General features: G+C 46.2%; 1 protein-coding gene across 5 annotated transcripts in view; it reads right to left on the bottom strand.

Annotated features, from left to right (window-relative positions):
• Positions 1 to 14,350, bottom strand: part of MYOF (myoferlin) — a 158,939-nt gene extending 144,589 nt beyond the window's left edge. For all 5 annotated transcript variants that reach the window (XM_036828555.1, XM_036828557.1, XM_036828558.1 and 2 more), the window contains exon 1: positions 14,059 to 14,350. In XM_036828555.1, the coding sequence (XP_036684450.1) occupies positions 14,059 to 14,146 (88 nt within the window). In that variant the 5' untranslated portion in view covers positions 14,147 to 14,350. The remainder of the gene's footprint in view (positions 1 to 14,058) is intronic.

The following is a 14,350-nucleotide window of genomic DNA, read 5'->3' as shown; positions in this document are numbered from 1 at the left end:
TTGGTACGCAAGGTAGATCAGCCATGCATCTAAACTTGACCTCCCATTCAGAAATACTTCTGCATCTTCTCTGGGTCCTGGATTATGCCCCCTTTGTTTTGAGAAACATTCACAGACATACACAAAGGCATCCACTATTTGGCTTAAAATTTCAGAGCCCCCTGAAGCCCTTCCACACATGGCTAACAGTTATTAACTGCTCTGACCTAGTCACTGTTCCCAGCGCTTCCCATGACTGTCTCATTTAATCTTCACACCAACCCTAAGAGGTAAGTCCTATTATGATCATCTCCAGTTACAGAGGAAGAAACCAAGACACAGAGAGGGTAAGCAACTTATCAGAAGTCACACAGCAAGTGAGTGGTAGAGCAAGGATTCAAACTCTAGAAGACACAGACACAGAGCAATTTCCAAAATTGGAGGATTAAGACCAGAGAGTGACTCCTTAAAGGCTGGGACTGCATTTTTAACATTGTTATCCGCCCCCCCCCCCCACCACAGAGTCATTTCTCCATGATTTGAATGAAATGGACTTGATAAGCTCATATAAGTATTATGACTAAAGTTGCTTTAATGATTAAGAAGATGAATACAAAGTGCTCAGCCCAGGGCCCAGCACATCGTAAGCACTAAACCAGCAGGAGCTAGTACATCAGTATTATTTCTTCTTACGGCACCTGAGCAGCACCCATTGTGGACTCCAGGAGGTTTCCCAGGCTGTGGAGCCCTCTCTGGAGGGCAGGGCCCCAGTGACTAAAGGAAGTGCCCAGGGGCCTGGGCACAGCCCTGGTGGAGCAAGTCTGCCACGTGGCTCCATTCCAGGCCTCTGACGCTCGCCAGACGCAGCTGGCATGTGGGTAGTGCCTGCTCCTCCCTGGCAGTGAGCCTGGCAGCCACCAGCATCGGGAAGAATGTCCACAAGAACCGGGAGGCAGGGAAGGCCCCAGGAAGGGCTAACAGGAGACTACTCTGCCCTCAGGTGTTAGAGAGACTCGGGGGAGCATGAAGACAGGTGGCCCATCCAGGTCAATCTGGCTGAAGGAGTATCTCTATTTGCTTCCCAACCGGCTGCACTAATGCTCCAAGAGATGTTGCCAAACCGGTTCTAGGAGAAAGGCATTTTGGCCAAACGGCAACTGTGATACAAAGCGAGGCTGTTTTGTAAACTTCTGAAACAGTCACTGACATTGCTAATTAAAGGAACGCCCAGACAAAAAGGCAGGCTGGGTTACTGCTCAGCTTTCTGTTCCCAGTGCCCCAGTGGCCTCTGGAGCCACCCCTTCAGGCAGACATACTCTTGAATCAAAATCAAATCCTCAGGGGAGCTGTGGTGAAGCCCAGTCAACCTGAACAACCCATACAGCATCTACTTCCTAAAAGCTGACCCTGGGGTGTGGTCACGTTCCAGCCCTGCCAACTGCCTGGGCTGCGGGTGAAGGGAGCCCAAGTGGGCCAGGCACCTGGATCGGCTCTCTCGGTGGAGAACTGAATACGAGCATCCATTCTGTGCCAGACACTTTAAACACATTCACGTCAAATCCTTACGCGGGAGTGTTGGGCTACACCCCGCAGGCCTATGAGGCCTGTGCTTGCCCAGCTTCAAGACCAAAGAAAGAGCCCGGAGTCAGCAACAGGGACATCAGTGGTTTAACGGAGTTGGGGGGCTTACACGTCTGAAGCAAGGTCCTGGAGCGACACCCCACCATGTGCAGCGAACAATGGGCAGGACGCAGCGGCAGTCTTCACTCCCGGGGAGGGAGTCCCGTGTGGTGGAGGAGAGATTACCAGTTATAGGGAATTGACATCAGGTGGGCTCATTAGTTACCAGGGAAACCAGCAGAGGGGCACGTCCCTCACGGCCCCTTTGATAAGAACAGTCACCAGCTGGGGCCTGGGGCAAGTACCTAGGAAGGTGAGTCAGGTGAGTAAGATACAGGAGAAGCAGGCATTAGTCCGGCAGGGATGTACAGAGAGCAAGAGAACAGCCATCTTGAGTGGCCTGACCACACACTTGGGGGTGGCTCTGGGTCTGTGAAAACCAGGGGTGGCCTGTTTGTATTGTACCTGTGGTATCTGGTGGCAGTGCCCCTCTACATACCTGACCCCAGGGGTATCTCGGAAGAGAGGTGGACCAAGATTGTAAGGGTTATACAGGGTATGTAGGGGTGGAGTATATACGGTCAGGCCACTCAAGATGGCTGTTCTCTTGCTCTCTCTACATCCCCTGCCCGACCAGTGCCTGCTTCTCCTGTATCTTACTCACCTGACTCACCTTCCTACGTACTTGCCCCAGGCCCCAGCTGGTGACTGTTCTTATCAAAGGGGCCGTGAGGGACGTGCCCCTCTGCTGGTTTCCCTGGTAACTAATGAGCCCACCTGACGTCAATTCCCTATAACTGGTAATCTCCCCACCCTGCCCCCCGCCCCCAGTGAAGACTGCCACCATGTCCTGCCCACCATCCACCACACATGGTAGGGTGTCGCTCTAGGATCTTGCTTCAGACGTGTAAGCTCCCCACTCCATTAAACCACTGATGTCCCTGTTGCTGACTCCGGGCTCTTTCTTTGGTCTTGAAGCTGGGCAAGCACAGTCCTTGTAGGCCTGCAGGGTGCAGCCCAACACGGAGGTACTAATATCCCCATTTTGCAGATGAGGAAACTGAGGTTCAGGGATGTTAACTGACTTGCCCAAGATCACAGAGCTACTAATTGGCAGAGCTGAGCTTCAGCCCCATGCCTGCCTCATTTCCAAACCTGTGCTCTTCACCAGCACCTCAGGCTGAGGGTGCCGGGCAACCTGCCACATTGTCACCACTTACCAGCTGGGTGACCTTGGGCACTGACTCCAACTCTCCATACCTAGATTTCGTCATTAATAAACATGGCAACCTAATGCCCAGGAGTAATAGGTACCAAATTTGGGGCTCACGCCAGGCACTCTTCAAAGGGCTTCGTATGTTAGCTCTTGCTATTATTATCCTTATTTAAGCCCAATAGCACAATAAAATTAAGTAGTTTGTCCAGGCTCACCTGCTAGTAAGAAACAAAGCCAGAATCTCCATGCAGGTGTTCTGGCTCCTAAGACTCAACCTCTGGTGACTCTGGCTAACATGTTTCTGAGACATAATTTGCTAGAGACTGAATTAAGGCTGGTGCTCTGCAGATTCACTTCGGACCCCGCTTGAGGAGATGACTTCCTATTGTTTCAAGAGGGCCCCTCAAGGCCTCAGTGTTCTGGAAAAGGGGATGAAAAAGGTCATCTCGTAGGGTTGCATTGAGGATCAAAGGAGAGCGCATCAAAGTGCCAGGACACAAGGGACATGCCTCTGTGTAGGATTCACATCAGAATCATAAACGGCCTCCATCAGACAACATGAAGAGGATCCAGTTCCTCTGCCCTCCCTGACTCCAAGAGATCGTATCAAGAGAAAATAGTCACAGAAAAGAACTTTGAAAATAAGCACAAAGCACTGAGTCAAAAGCTTGATAACTCCATCCTAACCCTCCTAGGCAACAGTCTTAGCTGAATTATGACTCTCAGCCTCAGATCTTGGTATCCCATAATTAATCGTCTCTTTTAATGGGATTTTTGCCATTCCCAGCAGTTTTAGGATCCACTGCACTCAGCCCTCCTTCCTATGCTGAGAAGAGCTTTGGCCTCGGGGCTCTTGAGCTGAGCTGGGCTGGTCAGTTGCTGCAGGTATGAGGGAGAGCTGGAGATCGGGAGTGTCTGTGGATGGCGGCTTGTTAGTGGGAGAGGATGGAGGGTAGACTTAATGCAAGAGAGATGCCAAGCACTGGGAAAGCCAGACATGCACGACACAGTGGGAAAGTGCATGAGACAAAGAGTCTTGGTCTGGGGTTCGAGTCCTTGCCTCTTCCTGGTCACCCAGCTTTGGCCACTCTTGTCCTCTCTGAGACTCAAGGTGCTCATTTGTGAAATGAGTATAAACAATACATGTCCTGGACACCTGCTAGAGTTGTTGTGAAGAACAAACACAATCAAGCCCAGGAAAGGGCTTTCTGCCCTGTAAGTGCCCTGGGAAGAAGCTCCTTCCTCAGGCCATGTCACACATGGGAGGCCACCATAATGTGTCCAGCATACTGGGACAAACTGGAGGGCATTTGGGGCCCCAGACAAGACCCCTGAAGCCAGAGGTATCTGGCTCCAAGGCACCACAGCCCCAGGCCCTGGCACTGGTCTGATCAGATGCCTTCAGGGCTGAATTTGGCCAGGGAAACAGAGCCTGGATTGTCAGGTTTAGGGAGCTAAGCCCTGAGCCCAGGTGCACTAATTACCCCAGCGTGGGTCAAATGCAGCCTCACCACACAGGGGTGGGTGTTACAGCCTCAGGGTGGGCCTGTGTATCCCAGCTCCACCTGGAACCTAGTGTGGGGTCTTGAACAAGGCAACTCACTCTCCCCAAGACGTGGTCTCTTCAGCTGTAAAATGAGGGACTTCACTTTTTTGGTGAGAAATAAATGAATGCATATATGTGAAGCTTTAGTGCAATACTTCATAGCTAGAAAGTGCTCGTCATCAATATAATCTGCAAAATTTATGCCTCCTTTCCAGGAGTTTAAACTCATTTAACTCTGCATTCACTGAACTCTCGCTGGATCTACAGCTAGACCACAAGCTGCATGCAGGCAGTGGCCAAGTCTGGCTTCTTTCCCATCCAGCCTGCAGTGCTGAGCCCAAGGCCTGGCAAAGTACACTCTCGACCAAGATTTGTTAAATGAGTTTATGCCTGAGAGGAGCAGTAGGAAGAAACAGCAGCAAAAAAGAGGATGGAAAGAGACAGGGACTGCCCAGGCAGTGAATTCCAACAATGAGGAGAGGTAAGCAAAAACAATGGGGTTTTTTTTCCTGTCTTTTTTTAAATAATGAAAGAGGGATAAGGGAAGGGATTTTTTTTTTTAATTGATAAGTTATGCTATTGGGATGAAAAGATGATAAAAGTAATAAACCAGAAAACTAAGGTAAGGGGAAGTGGAAACTCACCTTGCCATTCAAATATTAGGATCTTAATACTTTACATGTAATAAGTAAGAGTTGTAGTCTCCACTAATAAAATGGCTCCCACTTGACTCTCCAGGAACTGATTCACTGCTAAGCTATGTCAGCTCTGAGCTTCTGAGTCACGGCATGTCCTAAAGGCTTTCATACCCTGGGGAAACTCACCCCAGGAGGGCTGGGTTTTGTTTTTTCTTCTTCTTTTTTTAAAGTTCTTTTGTTCTTGGTACAAGGTCTTCCTCTTTCAGACTGGGGCCAGATGCCCCTAGCACACAGAACAATTCAGTCAGTTCAGAGCGGGGAGGAAGGGATCATAATTTGACTTGGTTGTTTTAGGCACATTTTTTTTTTTTTTCTCTGTAACCATGATGACCTCCAGGAAGACACACGGAGGCTCTGGACTGAAGAGTCCAGAGATGAATCCTGACCTGTCTCTGTCTCAGTTTCCTCATGGGTAAAGCCAGACTTCAAGAGGTGAGGTGGGAATAAACATCTATTTTTAGTCCACGTACCTTAAAGACATCATCTCATTTGACTTTTACAATCTTCATGGGTAGGCCTTATAAGCACTTCACAGCTAGGAAAACAGATTCAGAGAGGTTTCTTGTCATTAATTAGACCAAAGCCCTAATGTCAAGGTCAGAGGTAGGCTAGGGCTCCCATGCCTTCCAGCTTCCTTCGAGATGCAGCTTAATGGATCCCAAACAGCATGTGGAAACCCTGAAGTCCTAAATACTCAAGATCAGTTTTGTAGTTTGTGGTCACAGGGATCTGGTCTCATTTGGTCCTACGTGGTCCCCCTGGCCTCTGAGATCCTAAACTGAATGACTGAAGGGAGGAGCCAGAATCATTCATTCAACATTATTTATTGGCCATCTACTATTTGCCAGGCACTGAGCTAGGTGCTGGAGAAAGAGACATGGTCCCTGCCCTCATGAAGCTTCCAGTCTGATTGAGGAGGCACACAGAAATCAAATAAGCCAGCAAATACATAACTACATGTTCCAATAGATGCCACAAAGGAGTATAGGATGTTAGGGGACAGAACTACAGGGCACCTGATCTAGGGCTACTTTGATCTCCCAGGATGTGCTGCTGGGAGAAGCAGGGTGACCTCTGGTTCCAGCCTTGGCCTGGAGAGCCCAGGCCAACCAGAAGACCTGGTACTGCAGGGAACCAAGGCTATTTCCCACTTGCCTTCTGCTCTGCTATGACTCTCAGCACAACCGTGGCTGCACAGACCTCACAAGGCCAGGGCCCCACTGGTCAAGAGGCCACCAGGCTCTCAAGCCTGCTGCTGGGCCCCTGCCAGGCAGGCTTCCGGTCACAGGAGGGCTGCTTCATTGCTGGCCACTGAGGCTGCAGAATCACTGCAGGGATTCTCACTTTGAGTTAATGAGGCAAATGTGAGCCGAAAATCCAGGTCAACAGAGAGTTGCTAAGAATCTACCGTTCATACCCCTTAGGATGACTATTATCCCCAAACAAACAAAAACCACAGAAAAAAACAAGTGGTGGTGAAGACGTGGAGAAATTGGAACCCTTTTGCACTGTTGCTGGGAATGTAAAATAGTGCAGTCACGATGGAAAACAGTATGGTCGTATCTCAAAAAATTAAACATAGACTTACCAAATGATCCAGCAATTCTGCGTCTAGGTATAAACTTCAAAGAACTGAAAGCTGGGACTCAAACAATATTTGTACGCCCATGTTCACAGCATGATTCACAATAGCTAAAAGGTGGAAGCAACTGAAGTCCATCAGTGGACGAATGTATAAACAAAATGTGGCATAGACATACTATGGAATATTATTTAGCCTTAAAAAAGGAAGGGAATTCTGACACATGCCACAACACGGATAAAACCTGAAGACATTCTGCCAAGTGAAATAAGCCTGTCACAAAAGGACCAATATTGCATGATTCCACTTATACCAGGTACCTAAAAGTAATCAAACAGAGAGACAGAAAGTAGAACTGTACATTTAAAAATGATTTAAGAGGTAAATTTTATGCTATGTACATTAGAGCACCATTAAAAAAAAAAAAAGAACCTGCTATATGCCTAGCTGAGAGGCTATCATGTGCTCTCACAGATGAATCAGACATGGGCTCTGCCTTCAAGCTGCCTGTGCACCACAGTGGAAGGGCATCCCATTTATTCATGTAAGCCTGGGCCACCCCTCAGGTGTCCCCCAGGGTTCTGTATGTACCCCCAGCAGTGGGGAAGGAGTCAGGCATAAAAGGGGGAGGAAAGGAGCATTTGCCATATAACTACTACGTGCCAGGCACTGTGATAGTGTTTTATCACCGTTGATCCTTAAGAGTACCCTTGTGAGGTACGTGTAATTCTCCCCATTTTGTAGGCAAGGAAAGAAAAGCTCAGAAACATAGTTGCCCCAAAGATTTAGCTCCTAGTCATACAGTCAGGAGTGAAACTCTGCTTAGTCCAAAGTTCAGCCCCTTTCACGTAATGTGTTGATTACAAAGAAAGGGGGCTCCTTAAAGGAGGGGCGGGGGTGGGGTCAGATTACAGCTTAAAGATGGGAAGAAGCAGGTCTAATCCCCAAACTGGAGGGAGATAAACTGGATAGTTCATGTTCTCGGCCCCCAGAAGCTTACCTTGTGTAGGATCCACCTTGTCTGTCCGGGGATTCTGTATTCCTTGTCACAGATGATTGGACCAGGGGTGAGACCAAAACTGAACCAATTGGAGTCTTGGTCTCAGGCATCTCAATTAAGAGACACGGATGCTGTAGCAGATGTGGAGTCAGGACCAAGTCATCTCCGTGGTAACCCAGAGCCCCATGCAAGCTGCTAACTGCAAGGGAGCAGCGGTAAGAGTCCCCACTAAGGCAGCCAATGTGCAGAGAGGAGACGGATGCAGTGCAGGGAAGGGTGGAGGCCTGAGGCACACAGTCCCCTGGGGAGCAAGAGCAAAGGCTTCCCTGCCCGACAGGTGAGGCCCATGATTGTATTCTGGGAAATTTCTTTCTAACTTTAGGGGAAAAACTTGAGCAAACCTGAGTTCCTTGCAATTCAACAACTGCTGACATGACACTTTACCCCTCAGGTGGGACAACTGGGTTGGGAGAGAAGGACTTTATGCGAGTGAGACCACAGCTCAGCCTGGTTGAGGAAATGCTCCCCATTTGACTTTTGGGAGAATAGCAAAATGTGTCTTTGGTATCACTTTCTATTTCTGTGCCTTTCTTCTACCTCTTCCGGGGCCTCCCTCTCCAGTCTCAGGTAGCTAATGCCCTCAGGCCGGCCTCTGGCACAGACACCCCACCCAGCCCTGCAGGCATGCACAGGCGAAACACTCCCTAACCCTAACCCTCATGTCCTATTTTACAGAAGAGAGTGAGGAAGGATGGCCCAACTGGCCTGCCCAGCAAGGTTTTCTTATTCATTTAATTCGATTGGGCTGCTTCCTTGGTATCTTTCACATTAGCTCCTGCCTTCTCATTCTAGCCCTGGAATGAGCTCCCTCTGCCCTGGAAAGCATTTGCCTCAACTAGTAAACCATCTAATTAGTCTACCTGACTAGAACCAATCTGTCCACAATGCAGCCTAGTGGCCCCCCAGTGATTTACGAGTAAAGCGCAATCCCAATCACACCAGATTACTCTGTCAACCTCACCCCACAGGCCCGTGGCTCCCCGGCCTTTTTTGGTGCTGTTCCAAACCTAGAATGTCTTTCTTTTCATTACTTCTGTCAAATTTCCACTCATCCTTTAAGACCAACTCAAGGACACCTTGTCCATGGAGCTTTTCACTCTTCCATCTGCTTTTGCATTATAATTTTTGCATGTTTATTCTGGTTTGTAACTCATTCTTGTGTTCCAACCAGTTGCTTCCCTAGAAGACCAAACCATGTTATACATATTTTTCTAGACTTGATTTCTGATATACTGTCTGGCACATTTTAGGGCTCCATAAAAGTAAACGTTATCAAATAGGGAAGGAAGTTTAGGAATTCCCGTGTGCAATTTCACATGTGTATTCATTTAATCCTCAAACACCCCTGCAAGGTAAAAGGTGTTATTAAGAACTCTGAAGCTGAAGGTTTTAATTCATTAGCTCATGAGCACTTAGGAAGTAAGAGGTGAGAATTGGGATCCTCGTTCCTAGGGCTCCCTGGCTCCAAAGCCCAGGGCTCAATAGGCTTTGTATCCTAATGCCTAAGGCCAAGTTAGCTGATAAGGCTTAAGGTGTCAGATGTCTAAGCAGCTGTTTCTGAGTGAAAACTCTGCTCAGACCCACTCAAAGCACACCCCTATTCAACAGAACAGCTGTTCAAAAGAAATTACAAAGTAGGTAAGGTCACCGCTGCCATATCACAGCAGATGCATTATGCCTTACAGACCACTGAATGCTTCATGTATGAATTTTCAACATAAAACTGGCAGCTTCATATTTTTCTTGCCAGGATCAAGAAAGCAAAAAGTAGCACGACACCGATTTGCCCCTGGGTAGCAGGTGTTAGGCACGCAGCGTTAGAAATGTGTGAAGTGGCCCTTTGCCAAGCCTCATCCACAAAGCACCTTAGAGAATATTAAGCGTAATTCTTCCTGAAAGAAGGGAGCATGGCGGACTTCTGATGGTCCCTTTCAGGACCGAGAATCAATGACTTTATTGCACTAAGATGTCTCAAATCTCTTGCCAGGGCATTGTTTCTAGGGTCAACCTTTAAAAGGTATATTCAACATCAGTGCCACAACTAGTGAAGTCCACAGGCCTAGAGCCCGTGCTCCGCAACAAGAGAAGCCATCGCAATGAGAAGCCCACGCACCACAACGAAGAGCAGCCCCCGCTCTCCGCAAGTAGAGAAAGCCCGCGCGCAGCAACGAAGACCCAACGCAGCCAAAAATTAATTAATTAATTAATTAAAACAAAACAAAACAAACAAAAAACAAAGTCTTCACGTTGAGAGAGGCCTCAGAAGTCTGTCTAATCTAATCTCAGCTAGATTCAGTCTCACAACCTGGCTGTCTGCGTGAAACTCAAGGGAAAACGGCCACCTCTGGCTGGCAGGCACTCTGATCTTAAGATTCAGAGCTGGCTCTCGGAACCTGGTGAACCCAAAGAACGTGAAAAATCAAGTGGGTTTTGTGGTTTCCATAATCTCCTTCTGCACTGCTAAGTATCAATGACATCCACACCACAGGGACTTCAGTAACCCCCAAATCCTCCTGGTTCATACTAGGTCCTAAGAAGTTCAGTCTCAGAAGGGGACTGCACACGAGAGACTGAGGTCAACTCTACACCAGTTGGTTGTCAGTACAGCACATTCCCAACTACAGTCTAACAGGGGGCCTCACTGTCTATACAGGTATCACCATTAACACTCCCATCGCTTGGCCATTCTTCCCACCATCCTACAGCTTGAGAAGTGTTGCTTACTGCCTGACCTTGCTGTTTTTTGTACTCAAGAGGCAAAAGTGTACACATTTCAGTAAACTCAGGGGCTTTCTTCGGTGCTGCCTTGATCCTCTGTTAGGGCTTTTTACATCCTACTCTCTCCACTCTCCCCCACGCCACCCCGTGAAGTGCATCCAGCTTTGCTCCATTCCCACTGATGGATATATGGTGGTATCAATATCCTCAGTTCCATCAGAACTTAATGTTAGCGAATTCCCTGGTGGAGCAGTGGTTAAGAATCCGCCTGCCAATGCAGGGGACACGGGTTTGAGCCCTGGTCCGGGAAGACCCCACATGCCACGGAGCAGCTAAGCCCGTGCGCCACAACTACTGAGTCTGCGCTCTAGAGCCCGCGAGCCACAACTACTGACGCCTGTGTGCCTAGAGCCCATGCTCCACAACAAAGAGAAGCCACCGCAGTGAGAAGACCGTGCAACGCAATGAAGAGTAGCCCCCGCTCACCACAACTAGAGAAAAGCCCGCATGCAGCAACAAAGACACAACGCAGCCAAAAATAAAAAAACAATAAAAGAAAAAAAAAAGAACAATGTTACTTAATCTTACCCAGTGCTCAAAGTTGGAAGGCACTCCTGGAAAGGGTTTGCCATCACCAGTGTTTTAAACCATTGGAATAGATTGAAAGCAAGACAAATGCCATATTCATTACTATAACTGCTTTAGTGCCTAAGGCAATGCCTTCCATGCCTTGCTGAGAGCAGTTATTCAGTACGTGGAACTGTAAAATTATAAAACCTTAAAGCTGGAAGAAATCTCAAGATCAGTTCCCATGATTCCACAGCTGATAAATTTGAGACGTGGGTGATTAAATCTGGGTCATCGGCTATTTTGTCAATATTAGCCAGAGTCCAGATGTTCCTACTCTAAGTTGAGTTGTTTCTTCCATTGGGTTGCTTATCAGATAAATGAATGACTTTACTGCTCAACTGATACTACGAAAGGAGACTGGAAAACAGACTGAAGTTAAATAACCTAGCAAAAGTAATGGTTTAGATAGCCTATATTTGCCCACCTTAACTGAAGTTTTTCACTTTCAGTTGAGTGTTTATGTCCATAGCTAAGGCAGACATACTTTTAGTCATTTAAAAGTTTGACCAATGCATATACACTCCAGACAAATAACAAGTCAGATTTCAATATAGTGTTAAATTTTAATTCCATTATAACCTATATGACTTGCCCCATGACATCACCAGACTGAACCCAACATATTTTTACATGTCTTTACATGTCAATGGTGAAGGAAACAAACTTTTCATGTTATGTCTCTATTATGTAGCTGCTTCAAGAAAAAAAAATTATAAAACCACAGTGAGATATCACCTCACACCTGTCAGAATGGCTATTATCAAAAAGGCAAGAAATAACAAGTGTTGGTGAGGATGTAAAGAAAAGGGAACCCTCATACATTGTTGGTGGAGATGTGAATAAGTGCAGCCACTATGAAAAACAGTATAGAGATTCCTCAAAAAATTAAGAATAGAACTACCATATGATTCAGCTATCCAACTTCTGGCATTTATCTAAAGAACACAAAAACACTAATTTGAAAAGATATGTGCACCCCTATGTTCAGTGCAGCATTATTTACAATAGCCAAGATACGGAAATAACCTAAGTGCCCATCAATGGATGAATGGATAAAGAAGATATGGTATATATATGCAATGGAAATACTACTCCGAAACAAAAAAACGTGAAATCCTGCCATTGCGACAACATGGATAGACCTTGAGGGTATTATGCTAAATGAAATAAGTCAGAAAGAGAAAGACAAATGCCATATGATTTCTCTCATATGTGGAATATAAAGAACAAACAAACAAAAAACAAATGAACAAACCAAAATGAAACAAAAACAAACCTGTAGATACAGAGAACAGAGTATTGGTTACCAGACGGGAAAGAATGGGGAGGAAGGCAAAATGTGTAAAGGGGATCAACTGTGTGGTGAAGAATGGAAACTAAATTTTTGGTGGTGAGCATGCTGTAGTGTACACAGAAGTAGAAATAGAATGTTGTACACATGCAACTTATGAAATGCTATAAACCAATGTTACTGCAATACAAAATACATTTAAAACTAAAATTAAAAAGAGAAAAATATTTTTTAAAAGAATCACCATTAACACTCCCATCGCTTGGCCATTCTTCCCACCATCCTACAGCTTGAGAAGTGTTGCTTACTGCCTGACCTTGCTGTTTTTTGTACTCAAGAGGCAAAAGTGTACACATTTCAGTAAACTCTGCAAATGAACTCTGATATAACATGACTACATAAAAAATAAAATAAATAAATAAATTAAAAAAAAAAAAAAAACATGACTACATGATATTCACTAACCAGATTCTCAAACTACATTGTCCTTTAAGAATCCAACTTTTGTCCCCCAGATCTTTTTTTTTTAACTAAACAATCATTTGGCAGCTTTGGGTTTCATTTCTGGCATTTTCCTGCTCATCTCAGAGGGAGAGGTTTAAGGAAAGAAACAGAGATAAAATGGACAAAAGAAAAGAGAAAGGCACAGATTACTCAGAAACCATAAGGGAGAAGTAGTCAGGTTCCTGGAGGAAGAGAGAATGCGCTGAGGCGTGGTCAGGAACCACATACCCATCAAGGCTGCCACTTTTTCTGCCCTCCCCTCTCACTCCGTCTCATTCCTCCTGCCAGGGAGCGAACTGGCAATCTTACCAATGACCTTGGACAAACAGAAAATGATAAAGCTCCTAAATTCAGCTTTAGCCACACCACTCCAGCCAAAACTAGAATCACCTACAATGGCTGGGAGTGTGCCATCACTCCAACCGCTCCTGTCCCCCTCCACTGCAATCAAATGTCAGGAAAAATAACCTGTTGGAATTACAATAAGCCTTGTAAAGATGGTCTAGTCTAAACCCCCCTCACCTGTTTTGCACAAAAGAAAACTGACATCCAGAGAAATGACGTCACATGCCCAAGGTCATTGAGCAAGTCCAAACTAGATGCCCAGAACTTCAGACTTGCATTGTTCCAAGTTCATTTAAAGCAATTTAAAAGCTACGGAACAGCAACGAACAGACAAAAAAACAAAACACCCCAACTTTGGATAGATGAAGAACAATTACAAAAAGGCACAAATTAACATGAAAACAAGCCAAAATAATAACTTTAATCCACCTCCCAGAAGCCCAGTGACAATAAAAGCAGCAGGGGTCTGTTTTACGGAGTAATGATACCTGGAACAACCTAATTGTGCTTTTTCCTCCTTTACCCATTTCTCACAGGCAAAGGAAATAAAAACTGCATACAAGACTGCTGAAACTCTTAATCTGAACCAACACAGACCTTTTTGATACTTGAAATTTGGTACATCTTTCCCTCCAGGGGCTTATAGAAATCACATTATTAGAGTTAAAACATCAGGTCATTCAATGGGTCTCAAAGCCATGGGGAAAATGCCTTCCACAGAAATCCACCCTCTCCCCTGACCTGAACAGGTAACAAACTCCAGCTAAAGCCGCAGAGGATTTGATCATTCGCAGACTTTCAAAGAATGAGACCCAAGAAACTAACATTCCAAAACAGGACTGGAGAAAAAGAAGAAAACTTGTCCTTACCCTTAAAAATAACAGAAACAATAGGATCCGGTTTCCCAAATTTCGTTTTAGGGATATTGCTGGCAGATTCAACAATCACTCGAAGCATGGCTCTCAATGGGCAGAAGGCAAATTTCAGCAACGAAGTTAAGAAGACACGGGCTCTGGAGCTCGCGGCCGCGCCGCCCGGGAGAGAAGGCGGGGGAAGACTTCTCCAGCGAAGAGGGAAGGAGGAGAGGCGATGGGTGGGTCCCTGACGGATTACTGTATTTACTGAAGGTTACGTGTAAACTGATACCCAAATGCCCGAGTC

The sequence above is a fragment of the Balaenoptera musculus genome, chromosome 16, assembly GCF_009873245.2.
Source record: "Balaenoptera musculus isolate JJ_BM4_2016_0621 chromosome 16, mBalMus1.pri.v3, whole genome shotgun sequence".
Classification (NCBI taxonomy): Eukaryota; Metazoa; Chordata; class Mammalia; order Artiodactyla; family Balaenopteridae; genus Balaenoptera; species Balaenoptera musculus.
The sequence above is the reverse complement of the archived record's forward strand: the minus strand, read 5'-3'. Positions and strand labels throughout refer to the sequence as shown.